General features: G+C 38.9%; 1 protein-coding gene across 3 annotated transcripts in view; it reads right to left on the reverse strand.

Annotated features, from left to right (window-relative positions):
* Positions 1-267: 267 nt before the first annotated feature.
* ssh1a (slingshot protein phosphatase 1a) overlaps positions 268-17589 on the reverse strand; it is a 37537-nt gene continuing 20215 nt past the window's right edge. For all 3 annotated transcript variants that reach the window (XM_084413560.1, XM_084413562.1, XM_084413561.1), the window contains 13 exons: positions 13557-13657; positions 8806-8870; positions 7887-8008; positions 7723-7791; positions 7421-7486; positions 6194-6388; positions 5594-5687; positions 5213-5341; positions 4759-4805; positions 4280-4426; positions 3986-4186; positions 2894-3587; positions 268-2793 (listed from right to left, as the gene is read on the reverse strand). In XM_084413560.1, coding sequence (XP_084269686.1) covers positions 1705-2793; positions 2894-3587; positions 3986-4186; positions 4280-4426; positions 4759-4805; positions 5213-5341; positions 5594-5687; positions 6194-6388; positions 7421-7486; positions 7723-7791; positions 7887-8008; positions 8806-8870; positions 13557-13657 — 3019 coding nt within the window. In that variant the 3' untranslated portion in view covers positions 268-1704. The remainder of the gene's footprint in view (positions 2794-2893; positions 3588-3985; positions 4187-4279; positions 4427-4758; positions 4806-5212; positions 5342-5593; positions 5688-6193; positions 6389-7420; positions 7487-7722; positions 7792-7886; positions 8009-8805; positions 8871-13556; positions 13658-17589) is intronic.

Consider the following 17589-nt stretch of genomic DNA (forward strand, 5'->3'; position numbering starts at 1 on the left):
AGCAGTATATTCTTGATGTATTATTTAGATAATATTTGTTGTATGGCTTTTATTTTATGCCAATTCAAGTAGTAGTACTATAAGCAGTATTTGTATTACACTGCATTAGTATGAATTTAAAGGGAATTTCCATTGAGAGCAATGAGAATAAAAAAGACAAGTTATTTGTATGTTCATAGTCATAAAAATGGGGTTCAGTTCCTAAATGCACAATATAATTTAATATAGTTTAAAATGTATTTTTTCTCTTCTGATTTTTTGGGGCGAAATGTGACCTGGACATGCTTTTGTGAGACTCACCCACACAGACACACACTCACAGTTTAACAGTTATTGAAACCCATGCCACACCTTTGCCTTGTAATTGTTGTCTGATCTTGTACCAGAGCGACCATCTTCAGTTCTACCTATGTATAGATCTGGTTCAAAAGGCCAATCTACCTTACTTTGATTTCATTATGGAAAACTGACAGCGAGTACAAACAGGAAAAAGAGTTAGAACAGTAAAGCCATAACATGGTGGGAATCATCAGCAAACTGCAAACGCTTCAGTTCAGGTTGGCATAAACAAGCCACTGCCTCAGGAACAAGTCTTTAAAAATAACAGTCACTCTTTACATGGGTAAATGATTCATTTGTATCACATTTGGAAACATGGAGCAGCTCTTCTGCTAGAGAAACTACTATGGAGGAGTTTGCAATGATATAAAATCTCTACAAGAACAAGTATGTGCTATTAGAGACTGTAACAGTAATAGTGACCCAAACATTTCCCCAAAACCCTACCGCTATTTTGACAGCAACATGGACAGTCACATTCGTAAGAACAGAAACCGTATGAGCGTTTCAGTGGATTGAAAACAGCAGCTTGAAGTTGCCTCCGATTTTCTGATTGTCTTTCAACACCATCATCAAGTATTAAAAAGATGGAAGAATCCCAAACAAATCTCCTTTTGGTGGTCCTCCATCAGCTTTCCCAATGAGCCTCCACACACACTGCGATGTGTGTGAAGACTGAAGTGTTTACGAACAACAGTACTGTACTGGTATGAGGTACTACTTTGAAACCTGTGAGTGAATCATCAGTGCTCTGTGAATGATAAAAAGAGTCAATCAACATAGTAAAAAAAAAGAAAAAAAACCTTTCCTAGTCACGGCAAAAAGTCCATTTCCTTTCACCATCCAGCCAGGAAGCATGAGCACAGCAGGGTGTATGATTTAAAAAAAAATCCTTTTCAAATGTGTGACCATGTCCGAAGGAATCTGTGACTCATACCGGGCGACAATTAAGTGATTTATGGTGCGATAAATGGGTGGGCTGATGGAAACATTACACAATAGTCTATTTTGACGCTTTCAAGTAATGGCCTCTGGGATGGCGAGTGCTTATTTTGCTTCAGAACAGCAGAGAGGAAGAGCAGTGAAAACCTCATGAACTGTTCGTCACTCAGTGCAATACACATCTATTGAGCCTGTCCAGAAGGTTTTGGATTCATTGAATATTATTTTTATATTCATAACAGAAAGCAATTCTTTTGTAGAAGACACTGTTTACCCAACTTGTTAGATCTGTTCACCTCAAGAACTTCTGTGAATGGCCAATTTTCCCCATGTGGCTGAAATGTTTAAAAAATATATAAATATAAATATCTCAGTAACATCGCTGCAGAACTGGTACTGTTGCTCTAAAACTGTTGCCCGCTGTCAGCTCTTGGACTCTTCAGGTCCAGCTTCGCCTTGGTTGAAGACCTCCATGTTGGTGGAGGTCGAGGACGAGGAAGAGGGCCACGGTCTGGCCCACTCTGGGCTGAGTGAGTGCTCAGGTTCTGGGGACAATGATAGCATGAGAAGGGTCCCTGCATCAGAGGAGCATGCGGAGCACAAGTCCTCAGATGAGAAGGTGAGGCTGCCTAGTTTGGCGAGAGAGTTGGAACGCTTTAGTCGAGAAGGTACAGTAAGTCCTGCAAGTCGCATTCGGGCTTCAATTTCTTGGGTACGTTGACGCACAAGGCCTGGTTTGCCGCGTACGCTGCGGAGGCTGTCGCTGCTGGAGCTGCGGGTGAGCGTGGAACCATGCGGGGAGGAGACCGGTGTCTGGCCACCTGACCCGAGGACCGCCAACAAGACTTCATTCGTCAGTGGCACTTCTGCTTCGGTAGCGAACTCTGCCCGTGTTCCAAAAGGCCTGTGGAAAGGGTCGGTTGGATCACTGGAATTGTTTGTTGCATCCTCGGTTTTGCTTGAACCTGCTCCCCGTTGCTCATTTGCACGTGCACGCTCCTGGAAGAGACCGGAGAGTTTTTCCAAGCGCTCTTTTCGGCGACGAACAAGGCCAGAGCGTTGCAGCTGCATCAGAGCCTCTTGTTGTTGTGGAGAACAAGCGGCCTCCGCATTTTCCAAGCCCTTCATCTCTCTCTCGTTCCTGGGTAGTGCAGAGGAACCTTGTGCATCAGTCTCTTTCTCTCTGAAATCTCCTTCCCCTTTGGCCTCAAGCATCGGAGTCCGGTTCTCAGTTTCTTTGTCAAGAGATTTGCCATCTGGCTTATCTTTATGCCCCGAGGGCATTGCATTGGCATCAAGGCACAGATCTGAGGCAAGCTTACCACACTTGGCTGTCATTGGCAAGTTGGCACAGGGTGGCGTCTGAATAGAGATATTGGGCACACTATTGAGGGGTAAAGGGGTAAGGCCTTGTCTGTTAGTCTCCAACAGAGCACTCTGGGTGGGCTTGGAAGCGAACAACAAACCAGGAGCAAGCCTCGGCTTAGCATGCTGCTTCAGATGGGCACTTTCCTGAACAAGAAAAGACAAGAAAAAACTATGTAAAGCAAATAATATGTGATGCAAATGGTGCAAGGTGCTAATACTTGGTGCGATCATGCGAGAAACTTACAGTGAGCTTTTGTTGCGTTCTGAGGTGGTTATTGTTGTTGGAGTTCTCATTGCACAGATGGTTCAGGCTTGCAAGATCAATCCCCTTTTCATTTGACAACTCCTCACTATCCTTCCTTTCTCCCTCATTTCCATCTCCTCTCTTCGCTCCCTCTGCTAACGCCTCCATTTCTGCTTGCTCTTTCTGAGCCTCCTCTTCATCCTCCTCCTCCACCGTGCTGAACTCCAAGCGTAGACGTAGTTCCTCCAAAGGCTCCGCCCCTCGAGAACAAGTTCGAGCGGTCGTACCCTCTTCTGGGACACCGAAATGGGGTAAATTAAGGCCGTCGCGCCCCTCGATGGTTTCATCGTCAAGAAGCGCATCTTTCTCCACATCGGCAACCTCGATGAAGACCCGATCTACATCCACCAGAGGCGGTGCATGGACAGGCGTGGAAGGGTTGCTGTCGAGGGCCGAGTCAGACAGGCGGCGGAAGTAATAGTGGTAGTTTTGTGGGTGGCCGGGGTCAAGATCTAGGCTAATTGGAGAGGAGTGGGCGGTAGGCTCACAGCATACGGTGACCCTGGGGTTTGTAGGGTCAGGGGTGACGTGATCCACAGTCTCAGCATTCACACAGCAAGGGGAAGCAGCTTGCTCACAGTCAGGGTGATCGCAATCTGAATCAGGACGCCACAGGCGGTTATGACGCTGCTTACTGAAAGGAAAAAAGACAAAGCTTTAAAACCTATGTCGTTTCAAACCTGTGTGACTTACTTGATTCTCCACAACTAAAAAAGAAGATAGTTTCAGGAAAGAATGTTTCTTTGATTCTTTTTTTTTGGGATTATTTTATATAAATATTTTATTTATTTATTTACAATTACTTCTTCTTTTCTTTCGTTATTTATAAATGATGTGTCTTGTCTATACAGTGAAAGTCAATGTGGTCCAAAAGCAACACTGGGCCCTAACTTTTATTGTAAAAAAGAAAAAAGAAACAGACATCTTTAATATCTGGTACACAGAAGAAAGAAATGTGTACAAAAAAATGTTTACATGTGTACAAGAAATACACATAGCAGATTACAATAAAAAAGGAAATTTCTCTTGTACCTGGCATCCAGTATGCCCTCATACTCCGCCAGCTGTCTCATGAAGCTGGCATTGGGACGGGTGATACTGCGCTTCTGTTTGACGAAGTTATATGCTTTCTCCAGAGTCCAGCCGTTCTCTTTCATTGCATATGCTATTACAGTAGAGGCCGAGCGGCTTACACCCATCTTACAGTGAACCAAGCATTTGGATTGATTCTTTCTGTAGAGTACAGAACAAAACAGCAAGGAGGGTGTGAAAAATGATAAGGAAAGAGAAAAGTCTGTTGCTTATTTTTTAAGATAAGTGGCTTACTTTGCTTTGACAATAAAGTTGTAGGTTTCGTTCCAGTGAGCCAGTAAGTCTGTGGCCTCGTCGTCGTACACTCGGATATTGTGGTAGCAGAATGTTCCTGGGAAAAAGTTGTCTATTTCCCTTGTAACATTTAAGATGTAGCCCACCCTAAAAATAGCAATGAATTTAAATGAGGAGATGCCAGAAATTACATCTGGACAACAATAGAAATCCATACTGCATGCAAGTTTATTCTTGTTCCTTACATAAGGTACTAAAAATACACCCTTCTTCTTGCTGTGCAAGAAACAGCTTTGATTGCTTTACTCTGAACTTTAGCTGAAATGGGAGAAAATGTTGCCCTTTAAGAGGTGATATGATACATACTCACCTTAAACTTTCACATTTACCAAACATTAACCCATTTACAGAAGAAGTCTCTTGAAAAAACAGCATGGGAGGAAAACAAACTGTGGATGCCAGTAAAAGGTAAAACTCACCCAGTTTCCTGAAGTTCCTCTAGATTAGAAGCATTCCATTCAGAACCCTGAAAAATGAACGATGCAAATCACTGGCTTTTTAGGGAAATTGGCATCTAGTGCCTCATATATGACAAATATCATCTGCTCTTCTACAGAACTAACAAGCTTTACATTAATACATTAATACTAACTTCCATGTCAAACTTCTTATCAAACAAGTGCTTCAAAAAAAGCTTTTATTTGCATTTTATTTTGTATGTATTTAACCAATTGGTTATTTGATGTCATTTGTTATCATTTTTATATTTTGGATAATTAATTACCTTATTTTTAAAGATTATTTTTAATTCTGGGGTAGGGTCTGCTGGGGGGTGATGCGATTTGCTCATCATTATATGATAAAACCAATAAAAAGAGGTGGAAACGGTGGTGGTAGGGTTATTAGTGGCTTTCTGATAAAAGCAGCACTAACCAGATAAAGGTGGTCAAAGATGAGAGTGGCTTTGTCCATCTGCCCAAGGATAAGCAGCATCTCATTGTCTATGAACTCTTTGTACTCTTTCAGGTTGCGGTTCATCTGTTGTTCCAGCTCACTACGAATCTAAGGAAAAACACACATCATTATTGACTTGCAGACTCAACAACTGTTATGTCATAGATCCTATTTACAACTGTAGTTAAGATCAGTCTCCTGAAATCTGATCACAAGAGTTCAGCCGAGACACATTGCTGGATCCTGGTAGCAACGTGTCTCAAATGTTTCTCCTGTGACCACTTATGATTTTGAGCCTGTCGTGAAATATATCACTCAGTATGTAACTGCGTTTTTATGCACTCTGCATTTCCCGCTGACCTCTTTGGACGTGACATTTTCAAAGTCCTGGTACATCATGATACTCCTGAGTCTGGATTTGATTAAACATTCTGTCCTCTCCCTCTCTGTTGGCCTGAGAAACAGAAACAGAAACAGAACACAATGTAGATCAAGGGTTCAAGAAAGAGCATAATTTCAAGGTGAAGGTTGTTGTTTCATTTGTTTGACTTTTTTATTAATATTATTACTGTTTGGGGGAAATCATCATCTTTAAAAAATTCTAAACAATAAACATATAAGCCGTAGTGCAAAAAAACTACCCACACAATATATGTTTAATTTGACAAAGAAATCACATGTTTGTTTGACCATCATGATTAGCTCAACACAACAACACTAGCTCAACCAATTGCATTGCACCCTTTACTCAACTTTACTCAAAGTGCATCTCCTCAGTTCCTACAGATACATTCAATTGTGACAACCCTCAACAAATATGTCTGGTTTTGCTCATGGTCTCAGTTGGTCACAAAAGGACAATGCAAAAAAAAAGAAAAAAGTCACTTCCAAAAAAACAAATCAAAATGTAGAATTAAATCTGCCTGTGGTTTTCACAAGTGCCAAGGACTCTGCACTCACTTGTCAACAAAGACTGCAGGAGAGTCTGGTCGCAGTGTTTCCAGGTCCTGCATGGCATTCCACTCGTTGATGCAGCTCTGTTCAGAGCCGATACAGCTCTCATAGTACCCCGTCCACGTCAGCGCCATGCCGCCGGGGAAGTAGTTGTACCTTCGTGACACCTCACATGCCTTGTGTAAAATCTGCAGTGCAGACCTGAAGGAAGAGCAGGTTAAAGGTGAGCAAGATGGAGAGGCCTGTGCAAATGTGTAAATGATCACGATGCGAGTTGCTCTTTTTGGGGTCCATATGCTATGACTTCACAATCAAGAAAGTATAATCTTAAAAAGGATCAAACGGTGTCTCAAATTGAGTTAAAAATGACACTGGTGAAACAAAACACTAATCTCAGTTGATTAAGGGCATTTTCCCACCAGGCTCATTTGTTTCGGGACCTTGTGAGTTTTCTCCCTTAGATTCAGTTTGCTTAGGGATATATGAACAGCAATTGCGCTCAGATCTGCACCAAAATAATTGCAACATTGCATTCCCAGCTTCAGAACAAGCAAAAGATCTACAGGTCTAAATGCTATAAAATTGCATTGGAATCAGCACTCATAACTTCTGTTCACTAAAAAGTACCATGGTATTACTGTGTTTTTTGGACAGTATGTTGGAGATCCATGCAGTGCGTGGTGGATATGGTAATCGTTCAGTAATCATTGTTATAGTTTAATTTATTGGTATATCAAGGTGTCATGTTAAACATGGTTTATCTGATATTCACTACCATAGTACTACCACAGTACTTGTTTGAAAGTCACCAGATGGCAGTGTGGCGCTCTATTATATTTAAAGATGTCAAACTCCCAAAGCACCTGTGGTCCATTTGAAAAACAGTCCACTCGTGTCATCTCCAACCCCCTGAGGAGATGTTTTTTTCTACCCCAGTAACAAACAAGTGAATAAATTCACCCAGCCAACTAGACAGCGGCTCTTGGTGAAAAAAACTATTTAACTTCACCTGATTAAGAGAGTTGATTGTAAGAAAAATGTGGGTGCTTTAGGGTGAATTAAGCACTTAAATGACCTCTTACAGTTTTAAGAAGTAAAACTGTTAAAAGGAGACCCATTGTTGAACATGACCACAAAATCCTTCTAATAGGTCAGCATGTACTACAGACTGAAATTTCTAAAATGTGAATTTAAATTGCTCTAGTACATTAATTATTGACTTTATTTTCTCACCACATGGCCTGGACTGACACCGGCTTGAAGATGTGCGTGCGCCCGACGGTAGTCATACTGAAGCCTCTGGAGACAGGAGAAGAGAGGTTAACTAAGGCCATCACACGTCATAAAAGAACTACAACATTTCTAAATAACAAATGTAAATAATGAATGCTTGTTAATATTGTCATAGTCTTCATTTTCAGTGGGCAAATCAAATCAAAATTGTTTTTAATTAATGCCATCTAGATCTGTGCATTCAATGCTGAAGTGGCCAGCAGCAGCATTTCCTCTCCATTCCCAGAGGGGGCAGTACTCACCCATCACCATCTAAATGAATCTTGGTGTCACTCCACAGTGGCAGTACCATCCCAATAGAGCAGTTCTTACTGTGAATGAAAGAAAAACAGCCTTATTTTATGTCCTGTAATGTCCCTGCAGGAGGAAACAAAACTCCTAAACGGGTCTGTTTGATTTAAGTCACCTGTCTTTGTTGCTAAAGTCCATCCCCAGCAAGATGTTTTCCTCAGTGTCTTGACGGCCATTTGTGTAGACTACCACCATGTACCGCACGCGGTCTGACCACGCACTCTCTAACCGCACCGCCTGCACATAACAGTTGACGTAAGTTTTTTTTAGTGCAAAAACAGAGCCCACAAACACAATATATTAAAATATATTAAACATTTTAACGAACTGAATTGTCTTACAAAAATAGATCACCTGAAAATGAAAACTCAGTCTTTATTCACTCACCCTCATGTCTTTCCAAACCCGTATGGTTTTATTTCTCTGAGTAACACACCTTGTGAAGAATCTTCACGCAGCTTTTTTCCCCATACGACTGTCAAGCTCGTAAAGAGCTATAAAACTATATTTAATTCTTCTAAAGCAGTGGTTCTCAACCTTTTTGAGAGCTATCAAAGCTATCAAAAAGACGTATAGACTGTAAAAATGACATCATTTGACACCAAACGCCATAGGTTTTTGTGATCAAAATCATTGAAGGGAAAATGTTCAATATAGAATAATGATATAACTGTCACGCAAAGCTATTTTATGGTTTCAGAAAACTTCTTGATCGCAGATATTTGAAAATTGAAACTTTTGTGTTGGGTTTGGAATGTCATGAGGTTTAGTTAACAATGACAGAACTTTCATTTTAAAGACGGATGCAGATGCACGCACAGAAATCGACACGTCACACGTGATTGACACTTGTATTAGTATATTTCACCATTGAACCCTCAGTAACAGCTAGTAAGACATTTAAACGTGCCTTTACACACACAGCAAAAGAAAACAAGCTTCAGGCAACACGTTGACAATAAAACCCATTCAGCCTGACTGCACGTAACTCACTGCCAAAGTGTTAGTCATTGACAGCGTGTGTGTTCTCTCACCAGTTTGATGCGGTCTTCAGATCGAAGAATGTTGATCATCACCTGTAGATGCTGAGGTAAGTCACCTGTTGAGTGAAACCATTGTTACAATCCAAACAAAACCATGACGACTATTTTCTTTACATTGACACCAGTGGCGTCTCAAACCCATATCGGAAATCTATTGAAGAAAAACAACCATAACAGTAAACGAGTTGATTTAAAAGTGATGTCATGAAAGTCAGAAGTGAATTAAGGTTTATAAGAGCAAGCGTGCCAAGAACGCCTGCTGAGTGATGCGAATCAGTCTTTAAGTGTTGGGTGGGAGGACAACGGTATGCTTTTGATTAACGTTCTTATAGCGCTGCTGATTTTACGAGAATCCAGAGTACAAGTGTCCAAATGCAAGGTAATGTGCTTTGTAATAAGAAAAATGTGTTGCTTCTTGCGTTTACATGTCTCATATAATCCTATTTCATTAAACGATAAACTTTGACATGAATAAGCAACTTTCGGCTGCATTGTGACCAGGTATGTGTAAATAAGTTCCACCCTTTGTGCCAAAGGTATCAATAATTATAAATCTGACAACCTGAAAGTCATCTTATTCTAGCCCCGCCCCTTTTGATGCAAGTCAATAAGAGATTCCAGTCTTGAATACACACAATCTGTTTACATTTCATTCTCCTCCTGAACACAGACAGACTAACTCCTCTGACCTCTGACTGTGGTGTGTTCCTACCCAAACAAACCTCCTCCTACTCTTGTAGGCTTTGGCAGAATCAATGAAGCTATGATGTAACTGCTGTGGGACATGTGAGAGGCCAATCAAAGTGTACGAGGAGGTTAAGAACAAAGCCAGAAATGTGAAAACCAAATAAACTCAGATGAAAAGACAAATCTTGTCATGTATACTTAACAAAACAGATGATGTTCTCTATGGTTTATTGGCTGCTTTGCATTTGGGACATGTATGAAAAGAAGGGGTATGTTTTCTCCTCCAACAGAACAAGCCTCTTGGTCTTCTGGGTCTCTGTGACAATAATTTACATAACTTTACATGCTTATCTGATAAAAACTGATATGTAAAAGGAATCACTAAGGCAGCACAGGATCCCAGGGCACAGCTTTGATCAAAAAGCATGCAAGACTGAGAATCATCGTTAAAGGAGTAGTTTACTCCAAAAATTACATTTCATCATCTTTTACTCACATTCATGTCGTTACAAACATGTTTGAGTTCCAAGAAACACAAAACAAGGAATTCTGTAGAGGTCCTTTTCCCTCCATGCAATTATAATGAATAGGGATTTAACCTTCAAAAGTACCATGAAGGTTATATTAAAATGATCCATATGATTTGTGTGTTATAATGAAAGTCTTCTGAAATCATATGCAGCACAAACAGAGGGACACTGTTAACTGAAGAATCATTGTGATCAAATCATTGAGTCAGGATTCAAGAGCCAGATCAACCAACTCATGAACAAACAGACTGCTTTTGTGAAGCAACTCAAGTTTGATTCATTCACAAACTGTTGACATTGCAAGTCATACGGATCACTTTTGTTACATTCTTTTTCAAGCTTAAAAAGTCCAGTCCCAATTCACATTACGAGCACGGAAAAAAAGCGACCAGTACATCGTTTACAAAAAGAATTGCTTCTTTTTCTTTACTGAAGAAAGTCATGCAAGTTTGGAGCAACATTATGATGAGGAAATCTGGACAGAATTTGCATTTCTGCATGAGCTATTAGTTAAATAATTATTCTGACTGATTGAGCACAGTTTGACACGCAGCTTTCTCCAACAGTTATGATTTTGACAGTGATTCATCGTTTTAATTTCACGTTTTTTTGTCATGATCTGTCAATATGACCGAAACTGAAATGGGATGTGTTTAAAATGAAAGTAGCCAAGACCTTATACTAAAACAAATCTGCTCACAACAACGATTTAAACAAGAGGCCAAACAGACACAACACTTTGTTTAATAATGCACAGTCATTTAAAACAGTACAAACTCTTAGTAAAGGGGTTTGAGTACTGAAATTTATAGTATACACTACCATTCAAAATTTGAAGTCATGAAGATTAAAAAAAAAAAAAGCAAGGATGCATTAAATTGATCAAAAGTGACAATAAAGACTTTGATACAAAATGTTCTATTTCAAATAAATGCTGTTCATTTGAGCTTTCTATTCACCAAAGAATCCTGAAAAAGAATGTATCTTAGTTTACTCAAAAATATTAGAAGCACAACTGTTTTCAACACTGATAATAATAAGAAATATTGGTAACACTTAGTATTGGGAACACATATTCACTATTAACCATGACTTTTGCCTCAATAAACTCTTAATTTATTGCTTTTTAAGGTAGATTTTGTAGCATTTAAGTTTACGTATTGGGTAGGATTAAGAGATGTAGAATAAGGTCATGCAGAATAAGGCATTAATATGAGCTTTACAAGTACTAATAAACAGCCAATGTATAAAATGTTTCTTAAGCACCAAATCAGCGTATTAGAATGATCATGAGTCATGACCCCAACCTTTTGAACAGTAGTGTCTTTTTTTAAGCACATTGAACTATTTCATCTCAAAAGGTTAGGAGAAATCTAATTCCTCATAATACGACCCCTTTAAATTTGCCTTTGTGCTTTACTTGGACCTCTAAAGAACCTTTCCTTTATCTCATTATTTCACTCTGTCTGCATTTATGGCACAGTTGCAAATATTTATGGTGTGTCTTGCTTTAGGAAGTTGGACAGTGTTTAATACAATCACACAACTGATACTATTTTAGACTGTCTGGCTCCTGGCACCATAAGAATGCAAATAGAGGTGACTGATGACGTCAAAAAAAAAAAAAAAAACCTGACAGGACCTAACATCTAAAAGCAAGGATATTTAAAGAGAAGATATTTTAGAGCTTAATTTACCTTCAGAATGAGTACCAAGGATTTGCCTCATGAATAAATGATAAACCGTGACAAGGTCTTACTGAGAAAAAAGCAGAGCTATTCTTACTGTCAGAGAACATTTTGTACCCAGACTGCAACAGAGGAAGAGAAACCGTGCATCGTCTAGTCTAACACAGACATCCGCTGTTTCTCAATGGAGACAGCTGACTTCTCTACCTTTGAGTGCTGTGATGCAATTGTATTTTTTCAAATGATCTAATTCTTGTAATCTAATTCCAGATCTTCTAGACTGTCTGCATAAGTCACTTTATAGGAAGTGTTTGTCATGTTCATCTTGTGATTGATGGGCAGTTAATTATTCGTACATTTCACAAAAAGCTCATGACTCAAACAAACCCTACGTGCCCCGAGACAATGTAAAAACAAAACCACTCGTCCAACCTGTGGATTAGCACTATACCTGACACATCAAATCGAAACCTCACATCCCAACAAGACGACAGCGTAATGCTAGCCAACTGACAAAACAGATGCTTGATAATATCAGATGATATGAGGGGCCATTAAAAAAAAATCAGTCTAAACCTGCTGTGATATGAAAAGCTGTCTGAAAGCGCGGCGAGATAGTCAACGCATAAAGCCTGAGGGTTTTTTGTGTCTGCATGGTGTTTAGTTTCTCTCATAACAGATTCAATTCACCCGAAGCAACACCCTTCTGTTTAGCAGTAAACATGTTTAATAAATTCAACGTGTCACACGTGTTGGAAGGTGCTGGACGGGTGGCAGCTGGGACATCTGTTGTCATGCATTTGTGTTTGCGTTGTTGCCGAGTCTTTGATCGACTGATTAAACGTGTCAGATGAATGGCACAAATGCTTGTTTTTCTAGCAGTGGTTTTGTATTGTAGTTTTAAACTACTGTAAATAAAAATGGTTTGTGAGTTCTGTCTTCCAAACTAAAATCCCAAATATCATTCGATTTTTTTATAACTGTATTACTATTTGTTGACATTTACCCACAATAGGTTGTTTAACAGGCAACCACCACAGATAATGAGAAAACAAGCTCCACTTTTGGTATGCATATCTAAAATATTTAATGTAAAGTATGTGTCTATACAGACAGCCTCTCTACAAATGCGTTCAACTGTGTCAACTGTCCCATAAATTAGATTAACTGTATGAACATACATTTATGCAGAGTTAACAGTTAACTGTGCATCATAAACCACATAAAAGAGAGATGTCCCATTCTGTGTGCCCTGTCAATAAGAAGTGATGTTCTCACAGTCCCAACTGCTAATCTGGCTAATCCACATACAAACACACACACTTGTCTGGGACACGCTTAGCCAGACAGCATCTGCTGCAGAATTTCGGAATTTCTCTCTCAGGACAGACGGTATGATTTTGTCAAAGGTTTAATAGACATAGCCGAATCGTTGTCATTTAGGAATAAGATTGTGTGGGTTTTTGAATCGAGAACTTTTAACGATTAATCGTGCTGCTTTAAAAGTCACCCTTACAAAAATTACTATAGTAACCATTATTTCCACCAAAACACCATAATTCAAACTGTTATTGTCTGTAATGTAAAATGACATAAACTTCCTATCTTAATTATTGACTTAACATTTATTCCTAAGTGAAATTACCACAGTAATACAGGCCTTAAAGTACAGTTAATACAGGATCGTATTGACTCAAATAACAGTGAGCATTCAAAAACGTCACCTGTACTTTGGCTGCTTATATAAATTGAGGGACACACTGACGTGTGATGCAAGGGAGGAGACAAGATTGTATACAAACCCCTCAATCCCATTCAAGTGCATGCATGGACTGACCTGCATGCTTGTGGTGAGGATGACCTCTCGGACCCTGTGGACAACTGCCCTGCTGCAAAAACAGAGCGGCCCCCTTGACCATGAAGAAGCTCTCACTTAAACTGTAAAAGATGGAGGGAAAGAGAGGGTAGAGAGGAGACCATGTGAGAAACGACAGCAACAATCGACCAAAACATGCCTCCATGACAGTTTAGACAACAAAACCCCAGAAACTAAAAGTTGTGGAGTTGGGTTTAGCGCAAGCATGTGGGTTTTTCTTTCTCCACTTTTATTAAAAAAAAACAAAAAAACATTGAGTCCTGTTCACTGGTTCATATATTCATATACTCTCATTCAGCTCTTTGCTGAAGAGAAAGTTGAAAAGAATAGCATTTAAATGAAATAGAAATATTATGTAACATTATAAATGTCTTTACTGTCACTTTTGATCAATTTAATGCATCCTTGCTGGATAAAAAGTATTAATTTCTTTTAAATAAATCTCACTGACCCCAAACTTTTCAACGGTTGTCTACAAATATACATACATTTCATTATGCGTGCATAAATGTAGGATGATGTCAATAATCTAAGAAGTTGTCAGTGTGTTTATGATAAATACTTATGGCTATGTGTCCATTCTTTCCATATGAAAACAAAACACTTTGAGTCCATCTTTAATCCTCTGGGATTGAATTTTGCATATTATACTACCCATCTCACCATCAGTCACCTGACCCGTATGCTCACGACATGTGCTTTAGGTCTGTGATTTTAGGTGGGGCTATAATTAGCCTTACATGCAGTTAAACACACTTATAGAAATGTGAACCACCTGAGGCTTATTATTATTCTAATGCACTGTGGCAAAAGTAAGTCTTAATGGAAACTCAGTGCTGGGAAAACCAGGACTATAGCTGGTAAGGTGAGAAATGTGCTCAATATCTTGCCGAGAAGCTACTGAGCTGTAATGAAAACACACTCGTCTGTTATCCTACTGTCATAACAGGGTAGGGATGGTTCACATCAATTAGTCTAAACATGGTGTTGTACATGACTTTGGTTGACAGTTTAATGAACTGTGTGTGTGTGTGTGTGTGTGTGTGTGTGTGTGTGTGTGTGTGTGTGTGTGTGTGTGTGTGTGCGCGTGTGTGTGTGTGTGTGTTTGTGTTTGTGTGTGTGTGTCTATGTGTGTGTGTGTGTGTGTGTGAGAGAGAGAGAGAATGGCCTCTTCCTTGCATGTGGATTTATTGTGTCTATATATACACTTACAAACAATACATCAGAGACAGAAAGAGTGAGCAAAAAACATTTTGTGACGAATGCAATACTCTTATACTACTATATTGTAAACTACTGTACAACTGGGCACTTGAAAGCAGTTGTAGAAACTACTAGCCACTGCTAACAAAAATAACTAACCCATAGAACCAGTTTAAATAACACCAAGGCTGCAATTATTTGATCAAAAATACAGTAAAACAGTAATTTTGTGAAAGATTATTTCAATTTAAAATAACTGTTTTCTATTTTAATATATTTTAAAATGTAATTTATTACTAATTTTCAGTCTTCAGAGTCACATGATCACTCAAAAATCATTCTAACATGGTGATTTGGTGCGCAAGAAACTTTTTTTTAACTGTTGAAGACAGTTCTGCTGATTCATATTTTTTGTGGAAACTGTGAGATCTTTTTCATGATTCTTTGATGATTAAAAAGTTCAAATAGAAATGTAACATTATAAATGCCTTTACAGAATCAATTTAAAGCGCACTTGCTGAATAAAATCATTCTTTTTCTTAAAAAAATTTTGCATTTCATAACCTGAAAATTGATGCGCGTAACATTAGTGCTTGACAAGAACAACGAGAACAAGAACAAGAACACACGTGCATGATGTCATACGACTTGTCAGGCAACTAGTTGTTGACTGTGGCTTCATTCATGCAGCACACTTCATCTAAATATACTCTCTAAATCACTCTCACTGTCTTGAAAATGAGAACATTACAGAATGAGGTTGTCAATCTCTTTTATAAGTGAACTGTTTGTGAACAGAACTGTAATCAACTGACAACTGTATTCTGCTTTTGTGTGAATACAGCCCAATTACAGTGCAGTATGTAGGCCACTGGGCATTGTTCTCTCTAGTTACCATTATTGAACCTTTAAAAAGATATCAGTGGACCACTACGGAGAACACAGAATTCATGCTAAATAGGCAATAAGACCATCATTTTTCTGAGCTTCCTTAAGACTAACTAGTTGACTAATTCAGACAACACAAAGGGTTTGACAATTTCTAAAATAAGTAGTTTTTCACAACTCTACACTAATCTGGAATCTCATTTTCAATTAAATGGTTCACGTAAAAAAAGAAAACGGTGTCAAACTTCATAAAAGTAAAGTAAAATAATCCCTTTCTCAAACCCACAGATGCAACACAAAGTATGGCATGTACAGCATAGACTGGCTATTTAGGACAGGCTCCTCAAAACCATCATGCTCTAGTCAGGACAAATATTTCAGGGTCAGATTGTTTTCTCGCCCTGCTATGGCTGTGACCCTCTGCTGACTCATCCCTCTCATTTTCCCTGACTGGACTTCCAGTGTCTCAGCATTCAGAGAAACAACCATCACATGATTAGCAACCAGCAACAAAACTCGCATTGTGCCCCCACCCAACCCTTCTCTTTATTTCTCTCCTACTTCCTCCTCCTCCCTTTCTCTTATTCCCCTCTTCAACTTTCTCACCCTCCCTCCAAAGGCCTCGAGGGTGTCAGCGGATCACAGCGCCTTTTGTTTCCATCCTCCTCTCTTTTGTTTCTCCTCTCCCTGCTGCGCTCTCTCTCTGTCCGCCCCTCTGAGCGATTTATGTGAAGGCTGGAAGCAGCTCAGCACCGTTGGGCTGATGGATTGAGTCATGACTGAGAGACAGACAGCTGAAAATGACGATACACAAGCCTTGAGCAGAATACGCTCATCTCCAAGGGTGTAATTATGATGTGAGTAAGAGTTTTGAGAAGAAACCGCTCTAAAACGTCTCTGTCCACGTTTCAATTGTATGTTTAGAGTCGCCCCAGATGGATACTTGGCACCTGGTGTTGGATGAGCAGCCCTTTGGTAGAAATTCTGGAATCAAAACTACAGCAAAAATATAAACTTGTCAACTTATTTTCCTGATGAATGTCACAGAAATTAACTTAGGTATACACTTTTCTGTAACAGAAAAAGAGTAAAAACCTGTTAATTGGTTAGCTATAAAAGTTACATGGTTTAATATTGCATTACATGTCATTTTACTGTAAAATAATGGACGGATAATGGATTTTGGAAGTAAAAACTTAATTTACAGTAAAAAAAAAACGGTAAAAGGACATTCCCAGAATTCACTGCATGACAATATATAATTATATTTACATCTTTAATGAACATGTTGCATTTTATGTTATTTAGTTAATGTTCACTGCATCATTTAGTGTCACTTAATTAATAGACATAAAGAGAGCAGGCAACATATGTTTGGCAAAGACTGAATAAATCACAACTGAATAATATGTAGGCCAAAAAGAGACAGCAAAAACTAATATTTTTCAGCTTTCTGATATTCAAGATACATCCAGTATAAATCAATCAATGTGTATGCATTTGCTCTTAATAGCTTATTTCCAATTAGAGGATCAATCACTTCGACCAAAAAAACTTAGTAAAGTACATTCAAATTGTTCAAAAGCAAGTAGTAGGCTAAAAATGTAAAAAAATATATAAGGTAATAAACGGCAATACGTGAGCGATGATGCTAAAAATATAATATATTAATTGAATCCGAATGATTCTTGGATTCAAACAGACAGTTTGAACTGAATAATGAAATTAAATGAATTTATCTACTAATACTGTTTTTGCTACTAAAGTTTAAACTATACATTTTAATGCTCATATACTCCTGAGTCAGAAGACAAGGAACGAACTACAAATTAGTATACCAATAAGGGCAATTGTGACCAAATAAAGTTCATTTAAAAGTTGCAATATATGCACACCCCAAAGG

Source organism: Rutilus rutilus (assembly GCF_951802725.1).
Source record: "Rutilus rutilus genome assembly, chromosome: 7".
Classification (NCBI taxonomy): Eukaryota; Metazoa; Chordata; class Actinopteri; order Cypriniformes; family Leuciscidae; genus Rutilus; species Rutilus rutilus.